The 12,168-nt window shown below is 42.8% G+C and overlaps 2 protein-coding genes across 9 annotated transcripts in view; both read right to left on the reverse strand.

Annotated features, from left to right (window-relative positions):
- Window positions 1-1,648: 1,648 nt before the first annotated feature.
- On the reverse strand, window positions 1,649-6,441 carry si:dkey-32e6.3. The gene is made up of 5 exons (XM_041846237.1): window positions 5,768-6,441; window positions 5,065-5,459; window positions 3,117-3,277; window positions 2,763-2,895; window positions 1,649-2,625 (listed from the first exon to the last, which is right to left on the reverse strand). Exons 1-5 carry the CDS (start codon window positions 6,081-6,083, stop codon window positions 2,449-2,451), a joined length of 1,182 nt encoding a protein of 393 aa, XP_041702171.1. The 5' UTR covers window positions 6,084-6,441; the 3' UTR covers window positions 1,649-2,448.
- Window positions 6,442-6,795: 354 nt separating this feature from the next.
- The window catches only part of usp19 (ubiquitin specific peptidase 19), a 36,122-nt gene continuing 30,749 nt past the window's right edge, over window positions 6,796-12,168 (reverse strand). For 6 of the 8 annotated variants that reach the window (XM_041846230.2, XM_041846233.2, XM_041846231.2 and 3 more), the window contains one exon: window positions 8,133-10,392. In XM_041846230.2, the coding sequence (XP_041702164.1) occupies window positions 10,126-10,392 (267 nt within the window). In that variant the 3' untranslated portion in view covers window positions 8,133-10,125. Of the gene's footprint in view, window positions 10,393-12,168 lie in introns of all 8 variants that reach the window. The other 2 variants (XM_041846234.2, XM_041846236.2) reach the window with 1 other exon arrangement.

Genomic DNA, 12,168 nt, shown 5'->3' on the forward strand with positions numbered 1-12,168 from the left:
GTTCCCCAAGGTACACTATTAGTCTTCACCATGTAGGCTGATAATCAATGACTTTTACATGTTCACAACTTAACTGTATCCAAAAGGCCTGAGGGGAAATCAATAGTGCTTTTATGTGACAGTAATACTCTGATCAATACTTGGTCATTACATTCACATACACACAGTGTGTCTAGGTGACACAAAAGTACATTTTCTTCCACTCAGGAGGTTTATTGAACACCACACATGAATACAAGCTGATTGTTGAGAATGTACATCATGAAACATACAAGCATTGTCTTAAGTCAGGTGGTGTCACTCCTACGCGTTACTCTTCCCCCAACTGACAATCAGTGCAGACGATTAGTCACGCTATCTGATGTAAGACAATGACATACAAAAAGACACAAAGTATCTCCAGATTCAAGCATTCAGACTGACTTTGTGAGTGCATGATAAGGTAACAGTCAGTCGGTTCAACAGACAATCTTGCATCTGAATCTGTCTCCCATCAAATGTGACTTTGCCTTAGCAACAATGCCCCATGCCTCTTTTTGTACAATTGCAGTCAAAGGCCTGATTGTGCTTTTAAAAGGCGTCCGCATGCTTCCCAGTCTAAACAGTTATGACGGCATTGGGACATTTTTGTTAGTTTTGGACTTCAATAAAGGTTTTTTCGGCTGTTCGAGCACACAACATTTTTTCTTGAGGCAAGCCGAAGTTGGTTGCCGAAGTCTACGCCCCTTAGTCAGTGATTAGTCAACAGTAGGGATTCTTCAATTAAGTCTTTGTTGTCGTTCAACGAGACGACTCATTTTCATACACATTTTTTATTGAAAATACTGCACCAAACATCTTAGTTAGAAGTAAAATTGCGCGACTAAGAGCTCCTCGGCAAAAACGATAAAATTAATGAGCGATTTTTTGAATTATCTTAGATTAATTCTGACTACTTCGAGGAAGTGTATACTACTACGGTGTCTCAAAATGGACAAACAGTACTATTGTCGCTTTTTTCTCATTTTTCAAGCGAAGGTCTTTTAAGGGAGTATGCAAGCACACTCATTCGGTTCGCCTAGCCGGGCCAGCCGAACTGAAGCATGCTGACACCTTTATCTTCCACAATTACCCACATCCTGGTGATTGTGATGGGCTACTTTGAAAAGGTGTCTCAAATTTGCAGTAGTCAAACGCCACACTCCCTTTAAGCTTAAAAATATATATGCTAATACTAATCATTGATTCGACTTATACACTGAGTGAACAAAAACATTAAGGACCACTGCTCTTTCCATGACAGACTTACAAGGTGAATCCAGGTGAAAGCTATGATCCCTTATTGATGTCACTTATTAAATCCACTTCAGTCAGTATAGATGAAGGGGAGGAGACAGGTTAAATAAGGATTTTTAAGCCTTGAGACATGGATTGTGTATGTGTGCCATTCAGAGGGTGGTGAATGGGCAAGACAAAATATTTAAGTGCCTATGAACGGAGTATGGTATTAGGTGCCAGGTGCACCGGTTTGTGTCAAGAATGGCAACGCTGCTGGGTTTTTCCAAGATTAATAGTTTCTCGTGTGTATCAAGAATGGTCCACCACCCAAAGGACATCCAGCCAATTTGACACAACTGTGGGAAGCATAGGAGTCAACATGGGCCAGCATCCCTGTGGAACGCTTTCGATACCTTGAGAGACCATGCCTCGACGAATTGAGGCTGTTCTGAGGGCAAAAAGGGGGGGTACAACACAATATTAATATAAGGAAGGTGTTCTTAATGTTTTGTACATTCAGTGTATTGCGCTTTTCTAGACACCCAAAGCGCTTTACATTGTAACGGGGACGCTCACCTCACCTCATCCACCACCATGATAAACCTTCAAGAAAATGTGTGACACAAATACATCATTTTTTTCACATAAGAGCGCTTCCAAAGAAAGTAAAGTAATTTTCAGTGCAGATAAACCCCCAAACCACATAAACCCAAATTATATTAGGTCAAGCTCATCCATTGTATTGCCATGATAAATAGTCAAACAGTAATACTAAATGTGGTTAATATAAAAGTAATTTAACATGTCTGTAGACTAGAGTATGTATCAAGTTGTAACAGTTACTGCTCAACTATGTAGCTCTCTCTCTTTGTGATATTAGAAACATTCAAGTATGACCATTCAAGTCTTTTCTGAACAGATTTTGGTATACGTAAACAATGCCTTTATATCGATTACCTATTATTTTTTTATATTCTCATTTAAAAACAGCAGCAAAATACTACTACAAAATAATGCCTTCTACATATGCAATATATTGGTTGCCAGTGTCACACCCTGAGAATATTGACCTTAGAGGAGGAGTTGGAGCAACTACAGGAGCTCCCTTTGACCTTCCACCTCCAGTCTACAGACCCCTGAGTTCTCCCAACCCCTTCTCACCCTGGGGCTCTGGGCTGCAGACAAACCACTCTAGCCTGCCCCCTGCTGGAGGTTCCTGTCATAGTTCTCCTGGCAGATGCTGATGCGCTGGGTGAAATACTCTGGGTCTGAGATGGCCCTGAGCAGGTCGTTCTGGACCAGACAGAGGTCATACAGCTCTGAGGTGGAGGCTGTGCGTGTCTCTGAGCTGTCTCGGTCCAGGAACACCTTCAGAACCATGGAACAAGAACAGAAACACCATGAGGATATTTAAGGCAAACAACTTATCTGCAAGGGGAAACATCCACTTCCATATGAGTATGCACAAACCATCCAAAAGCACATTAACCGAGGCAAAAACATACCTTTGGATGGACGATGGTGTCTTTGTCATTCTGTCGAATGTTGTCATCGATGAAGATGTGCTGGACATCCTGGTCGAAGGGGTCCACCCACAGAGGTTTCCCTCCCAGGATGGAGTAGGTGTTCCTGGCCCACCTACAGATAGAGACCATTGTCCTGACTACATCAACGAGACTGAAACTTTCATTGAGGTCAATGCAGAAAGAACTTCTACATTACAAATAAAACTTGGGCTAAATTACCTATTCAAAGATGGATTTATGAGCTTGCCAGAAAACTAGGGCACCTCCAATACTAGAGTGCCTTCATTGGTGTGATTAGGCTAGACGTTAGTCTTTTGTAAAAGGTCCACCTACCAGTCAAAATGGTCCTGGAAGCCCCCCAGGCATTGGACAGAGCTGAGGTACTGGTACAGGGCTCGCTCCCCGTCACGTGTGGACAGACGCTCCTCTGCCCGGGTCAGGACCGCCCCTTTCTTACTGCAGCGGATCTGGCCTGGTGTCTCATTCACACTCAGCTGGGGAGGGAGCAGAAAGAACACAGCTGGCTTTAACATCTCTTATACTCTCTCTGATCGGCAGTTTATTAGAGATGTACAGGTATCAGGTATCTATCAGAAATTATGGAAATCATCTGTACTTCAGCATAGCTATCATTTTAGAATGAGAGGAAACAATTATGCTTACAGGTCATGCAAGTTCCAAACCTGCTAAATCAAATTATCCTCTTTCACCCTCAAACTCAGTGCCGAGACGCCCTTGACAGGAGACAGTTTGAATAAGTCATCATCTGGATGTTTATTTATGTTTTTGCAGCTAACTGTGTGTGCCGTAGCAGCCTTTGAGCCTCCTCCCTGCAGAAATCGATGTGTTCTGCTCCAGTAAACGAACAGGTACAAGAACAGGGTGAGGGGGCTGAGAAGAGCCTGCAGGCACACTCTATACCCAGGGGAGTAGCACCACCAACCCTACATCTCACTGTGAATGACCTTCTGAACAGGGCACTGTTCAATCTTCTGGGAACAAGTTTACAGATTTTTGACCCCTATATCCCACTGCCACAACCTCACAAACACACACAAGCCCAGACGCATGCACACACACACACACACACACAATAACTGTAGTCTTTCAGAAGAAACAGACTTGGCCCAAGCTGAAAAATTGGTCTATAATTGTGAAGTGTGGTTGATCTCTTAATTCAGGCAGAGGAGGAAGAACATCACTTCTCTCAAAGGACTATAACTCACTCTCAGTAGCATAGCCACCTGTAACATAGTGTCACTCTCTCAATGACAAGCTGCAACAGAGAGCCTACAATGAGTAATGATTGCAATTACTGGGCTATTGGCAAGTTAGCTAACAGTAGTGATTATGATAAGAGCAATGTGCCTATTTAATATGGTAGCCAGTGAGTAAGAGCTTGGTAAAATGCCAGGACAACAATCATTATTGCAACTGTCCTAATGACACCACATCCAGCATCACACCCTCAATCACCACCCAAAGCACTCATCAAAATTGTCAAAGACTCCAGTCACCCAAGTCATAGACTGTTCTCTCTGCTACCGCACGGCAAGCGGTACCGGAGCACCAAGTTTAGGTCCAAAAGACTTCTATCGCCGAGTGGCGCAGTGGTCTAAGGCACTGCATCGCAGTGCTAGCTGTGCCACTAGAGATCCTGGTTCGAATCCAGGCTCTGTCGTAGCCGGCCGTGACCGGGAGACCCATGGGGCGGCGCACAATTGGCCCAGCGTCGTCCAGGGTAGGGGAGGGAATGGCCGGCAGGGATGTAGCTCAGTTGGTAGAGCATGGCGTTTGCAACGCCAGGGTTGTGGGTTCGATTCCCACCGGGGGCCAGTATGAAAAAAATAATAATGTATGCACTCACTAACTGTAAGTCGCTCTGGATAAGAGCGTCTATTAAATGACTAAAATGTCTAAAATGTAAGCCATAAGACTGCTGAACAATTAATCAAATGGCCACCTGGACAATTTGCATTGATACCCCCTTTGTTTTAACACTGCTGCTACTCGCTGTTTATTATCTATGCATAGTCACTTTACCCCTACCTACATGTACAAATTACCTCAACTAACCTGTACCCCCGCACATTGACTCGGTACCGGTCCCCCTGTATATAGCCTCATCACTTTTATTTTTATTTATTTATTTTTATTTATTTTACTTATTTAGTAAATATTTTCTTAAAACTGCATTGTTGGTTAAGGGCTTGTAAGTAAGCATTTCACGGTAAGGTCACGTATTCGGCGCATGTGACAAATACAATTTGATTTGATTTACCTTAAGTGCTGGAAGGTCAGGGAAGAGTGGGTGGGAGCCCTGAGTGAGGGCACGGGACACTGCAGACAGCACGCGGGGAAGGTCTGAGCCAAAGGTGCGGAACAGGATAGCAAAGTCCCTCCCCTCTGCCACCAGGTCTTTCAATAGCTGGAAGAAAGAGGGCAAGATCCAGTGGTACAGCTGTCCGTCCTCCCCCTTCACAGCCAGCTCCTTGTCCCCCTTCAGCTCCTCTGGCCATCGCAGCATCGCCAAGTGCTCGTCCAGCACGCCCCGGAACCGACGACCTGCAGTGGAGCTGGTGAAGCCTGCCACCCGGCCAAACTGCGAGTAGTAGCTGACAGCGCCCTCACATGGTGGGAGTAGGGAAGGTGAGTCACTCATCCACATCCATTTACCTACAGAGCACATAAAGAAGCAGATGTTAAGCAATTGCACACAGCAATGACATCACCATGGCAGGTAGGCACAGTAGTGATTCCACTTATTGAATTGTCATGTCATTTATAGAAAAAGGATAGAGGTGTGCCACTACATAGTAAGTGGGGCATCTGCTCCTTAAGAAATATTTAGGATAATTTTCATTTTTATAGAATAGACCACTACTTCAAATAAAACTGGCTACATGTAGGAACTAAGTGGCTTTTTAGACTGAGGTCGCCTGGCCCCTAAGAGGCTTGTCACTTATATTTCAACCTGGTCTTACCTTGTTTACTCATTTGTCCCCATGTCACAGTGGAAATAAAGTAATCCAAAGCTGCAATAGTTCCTTGACTTGTCACGGCATCAGACACCAAGATGGTGTTATTGAGGTCAACGTGAAGGACAAGCTTTTTCTTCTTTAGATACAACCCTTTAGGGACAGACACTGTCAGGGCTTCTTCAGTGGCACAGTAATCATTCTCATTTCCTTTGGAGTGTGGAGTCGGCTGCTTATCTGTCGCCGGGTCATGTCCATTACGACTGTCCTCATTGTTTAGACAAGCTAAGGGATGATCACCGGTCTTGTCGCAGTATGCCATGATGTGGCTCCACTCTCGAATTATCGGTTGTGGAAACCTACTTTTCTTTGACTAACTAGCTAGCTAACCAAGTTGTCAATGAGTATAGCCAGAGGGTTTTAAGGCAAGTTACTGAAACCAGAACCTCTTCGTCCACAACAGTAACTCGATTTGTAGCTAGCTAGCTACATGGCTATAAGACAGCTATTACACTTGTCAAAACAGGTTCGTTATGTAGTAAAACATTTTCTTTAAATTAGCTGTCTAAGTTTGTACAACTAGTCACATAAACATACCACCCTACCGGCTTTTCCGTTGACTCAGCGCCAGAAAATGTTTGTTTTTACTTCCTCATTGTGAAACGCCGTTTCTTCTTCTCTTACTGTAAAGTGTGGAGTCTGCAAGTAAATACAGTAAGAAGCGCCATCTAGAGGAGCAGTGCCGGTTGGAGGACCAACAACTTCACACAGAACATTGTACACAAACTGAGGGTAAAAAAAAAACCATCTGATTTGGTAAAGAATTAAACGTTCCCAAACTTCTCTGCCAGGCAACTTCATTCACGTCACTACTGAATCAGTCTGTGTACACAAACAACCTTTTAGCGCTTCTCAAAAAGGGTTTTATTTATATTAAACCATTTATATTTTATTCACAGCAGCATTCTCATTATGCAGTCCATTACAAAGGAAGGGAGAGGAGGGGTGTACAAGACAGTCCACTCAAACAGAAATAAAGATATGTAGCAGGAGAGGTAACCGCATTTTATTCTAGGGCTACTGTGTATCAACATGCACATTTCAGTGTATATCAAGCTGGTATCTTGCCAAAAATTGCATCCACAGGATTGGATAATTTACCAAGTAAAAATAAAATAAAAATCTAAAGGAAAGCAACTAAATCCAGATGGGTATGAAAGTAGTAAACAGAAATCCAGTAACTTGTTACAAAACAAACTTAAAAAGGTAGACTCAGTGAAATGACATTGCCACAAGCAGCACCAGAGATAGAGATGAGCGAGATGCAACACTTTGCTCTCACACAGTCACACCATGTATCTGTGCATGTGCACGGGTTCGCTTCACGCTGTTCACAGTGTGGTAGCAAAAGCACCAAAACAGCAGAGAAACTGAGCCTCGCACTTCAACATTCTTAGTTGTTGCGGAAATTGACCCACTATGCCATTTACTTTCTGCATCTGTCATATTGCTGAGTCTACCTTTAATTTATGCACCATCACACTTTTACATCAATTGCTACAATTTCAACCCAGCTTACAGAATCCAACAAAAATCACAAAACACATCAGACCAGGCAATACCTCAATGAGAAGTATCAAAGAAAAACACAAACAAATGCTTACACAGACACATCTCCCATCCTCCCACCTCACCGTTTCCCCTCATTCACAACAGGCTGTTGTTGTGGGGGGGGGAATTAGTTTGGTGTTGGCGACCTCCCTTTGTGACCTCTGAGCCAAAGCATGATCATGGGATAAATAGGTGTCATTTCAAGTGGCGTTTTAGGGGATACCCAAACAAAGGTGCATTTGTGAGCGGCAGGGCCACCAACATTGTCTAGATGGGCTGTTGAGCACTTCTCTTCTATCAGCCAACAATGGGCTGCAACCCGGGGGCTCTAGGACAACAGGAGTGTGGAGGCTTTTGTTGTAAGTGCAAACATGCCGTTTGTATTTGTGTGTGTGTTTAGTATGTGTGAGGAAATGCATTGCATGGATATTCCTACATATACAGTATGAGTTGGTCTGTATCAGTTGATGTGTAAATACAGATGAACGTGGAAAATGTGTGAGTCTGTGGGTCTGTCCACCGCATCTGTGGTGACGGGTACATGTGCTGGTCTTTCGGCCACAGAACCAGTTCTTTAATTTCTAGCATTGCACCACTGAGGGGACACCCTAAAGATGCCGAGTTAATTAGTAAGCACTGAAGTGTCTTTTACTGAGGAGAATATTTCCACAGCTGGAACTTTATGCCATGTCGTTGGCGTCTCAGCCATGCCCTAGTCCACCTCCTCCATGTTGCTGTAGGACGGAGCAGCACATTCTCCAGAGTGTGCAAACAGCTCAGAGGTCACTTCTGGGGTCAGCAGAGGGGGTCCTTCAGGGTCCAGGTCTGTCCCAAAGAGTGCCTGGCTAGAGGCCTGTAAAATAAACCATTGTTATAAATCATGCCTTTTCTGGACCAGCTACCTGACAGGAAGACCAGACCTGTTTGTAAACAATGCAAAAGCAAAATCACTGGACTGACAGACCGACCCACTCTGTGCAGCAAAAATAAAACCTGGGAAAACATAACATCATTTCCAACTGGCAGGACAATTTCCATGTTTGAAATAATATCCGAAAGATTCCAGACAGTAACTGATTGAAAAATAATATTCATTAACACAGCATAAGACTGACATTTTATATTAAATAGCAGTACAAGTGCTTGTTTATTGCAGCAGCATTGAGATGGAAGTACCTGAACAAATTATTGCTGGGAAATGTCCTTTCTTTTTAAATAATAGCAACTATTCCAATTACAGAGCGCTCTTAAAAGGAAAATTCCTGCCAAAACCTACCTTTTGGTATTTGTTTCATTAGTCCATTGTTGATATAGTCCCAAAATCTTTTGCATGTCAGCAATTACGTTTTCAAGATATATATCTTTCAAAATACAGCCGGTATGATGCATTTTATGATGCATTTTAAATTAGATGAAATACGTACTGCATACTATCACGATTGCATAAATCAATGTGTATGTGCCCAGACACATACTGGGCATTTAAAGCAGATATAGTGACTAGACTCAGCCTCTGAAAACCCACCTACAAGGGAGAGACATTACAGAATGCACTGTGATATCCCTAAGACTTGAACATATTACTACAACACTGTTACAGGGCGTAGTCCATTTACCAGCAGCACAGATAATCATGAAATGTTGTAGCAACTTATAGAGAGATGGACGGCATCTCTTTCCTAATGTCCTTAAATCCCTCCTAAACTAGGAACTGTTTATACTGTACATCAGTGCACTTAGAGGCCGCTTCTCAAACAGTCATAAAGCTTGGACATAGCTAGCTACTTCACCAAAAGTGTAATGCAAAGCAGCACATTAAAAAGGTTACTTTTGTTTAAAAGGCTTTCATGAAACAAAGAGAAAACAGTTCCAATACAAGTACGACAGGGATAAGTAAAATGTATGGACAGAAATAAATAAACCTGCTGAATTAAGAGCCATTGACAACATAAAATCTAAAATAATCAGCAACATGACAAACAGGAAAAAGCTAAGGCATATAATAGCTTAGTGAGTCTAAACACTATTCATTGAGAAGGCAAAAACACAATTTTAGCTGTCTTCAGGCTACAGTACAAAGTCATGACTGTACAAGCAAGCAGATACGCCCATCATACAATCACTGGGGTGGTGCTAAAGGATTACATATCTGTGAGTGAGCAGTACTACACTGCATTATTCGCTCACCAACTGAACACTATTACAGTAGGACTTCAACACTATAGCCTTCAAGTCATCTCAGCAGCATTACTTGGTGGGCCTATCCATTTCTAAATGTGCATTTCATATTTTAGTACTAAAAACCTACATGGTGAGAGACTTGGGAGGAACACAAATAAAGGGGAGAGTACGTTTGAGATCTGTTGAGGTATGCTTGAACTAGAATCTAGGGTAGATTTTAAGGGCCTAAATTATGGACTGCAGTACGCCAAAAAAAATAAAGATAGTCAACCAGGCCAAGCCATGCTGAGCAAAGTAACTAGTAGAAGCTACATTGGAACTCAGTCGGTTTCTCTTTAATGATGCATAGCCTAGATTTGATTAAAGGACATTCTGTGTATAATTTCATTTCATTTCAATGTGTTTAGCAGAATGTTGATTTATAGGCCATCTACAAATAAATAAAAAATATATCTAATGGCATAGACATTTAATTTAAAGTGCAATAAATTTTACTTTTAATTTCTCAGTGTATAAGCTTGCATGTGCGTCTGTATGCGGGTGTGTATGCAATAGGGTGTGAGACTGGCCACTTAGCCCCAGTTGGCTCTGTAGAGCAGGTCCAGGAACAACGCTAGCAGAGCAGCCAAGGTGCCCAGGACCAAATATCGGATGCAGTCGTCATCGGAATAATCAGAGATCCTTTGGCGCCGCCGTCGCACCTGCCCCTCCACCCCCTCCACTTCCTCCTCCCTCCTTCTGGCTGCTCTTCTTCTCCCCAGCCTGGTGCGGAACAGGCCCCGGGGGCCCTCCTCAAGACCCTCCTCTTCCTCCTCCAGTTCCTGCCATATTAGAGAGGCCTGCGATGGTGGAAACCTGTGTCAGCTTCTGGGAAAGGCTTGGTGCTAAAGCACCGTCCCCTCACCACAGCCAGACTTCCAGGGGCAGGGGTCGGCAACAGGTGGTTTCTTTTGGCCACCCAAAGGGGGGGAGTCAGCTAATTCAGCATAATAAAGGTATGAAATGATTGTTATTTTCAAACACAATCTCTTTTTGGGTTTAGTTGTGGTCAATTTGCTGTGTAAATTATTATGTTCCAGCCCTCCGACCATCAACTTCGTCAAAAATCGTCCCGCAGCTGAATCGAGTTGCCTACCCCTGCCATAGGGTCAAGAACAAGCCAGACTCTTTCAAGGAATACGTTACTGTGGTTCTGACAAATTAACCAAGACACCTCTCACTCATTCACATGGCATACACAGCATGAGGACAGCTCAGAGCGATGTGAGGGGAGCCTTTCAGAAAGCAGATGGATAGACAGAAATGTGGTGTCTCATATCTTTCTTTTTAAGAGTTAGCTAATAGATTAATTAAATCACACATATTTAGACAGACTCCAACCCCCAATATAAACTCATGAGTTCAAGAGAAATGTACCATACACTCAATCATTTTCATAGGCATGAACAGACAGCTTCCACAAAGGTGTGACTTGATCGTGAATACACACAGCCCCAACTTATTCATTCTGGTAATTAACTTTGTTTTCAGCATTTGGACAGAAAACAATACATCTTAAATGCCAATACAGATCAGATCAAAGGGTCTAGAGAAAGCTCATGTCTGTCACTTCAAAAATGTGCACAGGATAATAAGTTGTAAGTGTGAATTGCTTTTTCTCAAAGCACCTGTTCAATTTAGAAACAGGTTGTCTTGTATCAAACACTTTTGATGAACAAACCAATGGCCTTGAGAGCAATGAAATTAGATCCAACCTCTTTCTCTCATCCAGAAGCAGAAACACACATTAGCCCCCTGGCATCTGAGATCATTTCTCAAAAAGGACCACAAGCAAGCAATCAAATATCACTCCATGAAGAGGAATAGATTAACACAGTATTACATTTCTCACTCATGTGGTGAACATCTAATCTCAGAAAATTACAATATACCTCAAGAAAGTTTAATTGAATTCACTCATGCTGCACTATGCCTTGAAGAGGTTTTCCTACTACCCCCATATAATGGATCCTGGTACAGTGGGGGAAAAAAGTATTTAGTCAGCCACCAATTGTGCAAGTTCTCCCACTTAAAAAGATGAGAGAGGCCTGTAATTTTCATCATAGGTACACGTCAACTATGGCAGACAAAATGAGATTTTTTCTCTCCAGAAAATCACATTGTAGGATTTTTTATGAATTTTTTTGCAAATTATGGTGGAAAATAAGTATTTGGTCAATAACAAAAGTTTCTCAATACTTTGTTATATACCCTTTGTTGGCAATGACACAGGTCAAACGTTTTCTGTAAGTCTTCACAAGGTTTTCACACACTGTTGCTGGTATTTTGGCCCATTCCTCCATGCAGATCTCCTCTAGAGCAGTGATGTTTTGGGGCTGTCGCTGGGCAACACAGACTTTCAACTCCCTCCAAAGATTTTCTATGGGGTTGAGATCTGGAGACTTCAAGGTCCTGGAGTGGCCTAGCCAATGCTTCTTACGAAGCCACTCCTTCGTTGCCCGGGCGGTGTGTTTGGGATCATTGTCATGCTGAAAGACCCAGCCACGTTTCATCTTCAATGCCCTTGCTGATGGAAGGAGGTTTTCACTCAAAATCTCACGATACATGGCCCCATT

The sequence above is a fragment of the Coregonus clupeaformis genome, chromosome 24 (genome assembly GCF_020615455.1).
Source record: "Coregonus clupeaformis isolate EN_2021a chromosome 24, ASM2061545v1, whole genome shotgun sequence".
NCBI classification, from domain to species: domain Eukaryota; kingdom Metazoa; phylum Chordata; class Actinopteri; order Salmoniformes; family Salmonidae; genus Coregonus; species Coregonus clupeaformis.

Bases quoted from the DNA above. Each gene is read 5' to 3' on its own strand.
- si:dkey-32e6.3 (XM_041846237.1), bottom strand. From the start codon at position 6,083: ATGGCATACTGCGACAAGACCGGTGATCATCCCTTAGCTTGTCTAAAC. The intron at 5,460-5,767 runs GTAAGACCAGGT...TGTGCTCTGTAG, and splicing joins GGGACAAATGAGTAAACAAG to GTAAATGGATGTGGATGAGT. The intron at 2,626-2,762 runs GTATGTTTTTGC...ATGGTTCTGAAG, and splicing joins ACACCATCGTCCATCCAAAG to GTGTTCCTGGACCGAGACAG.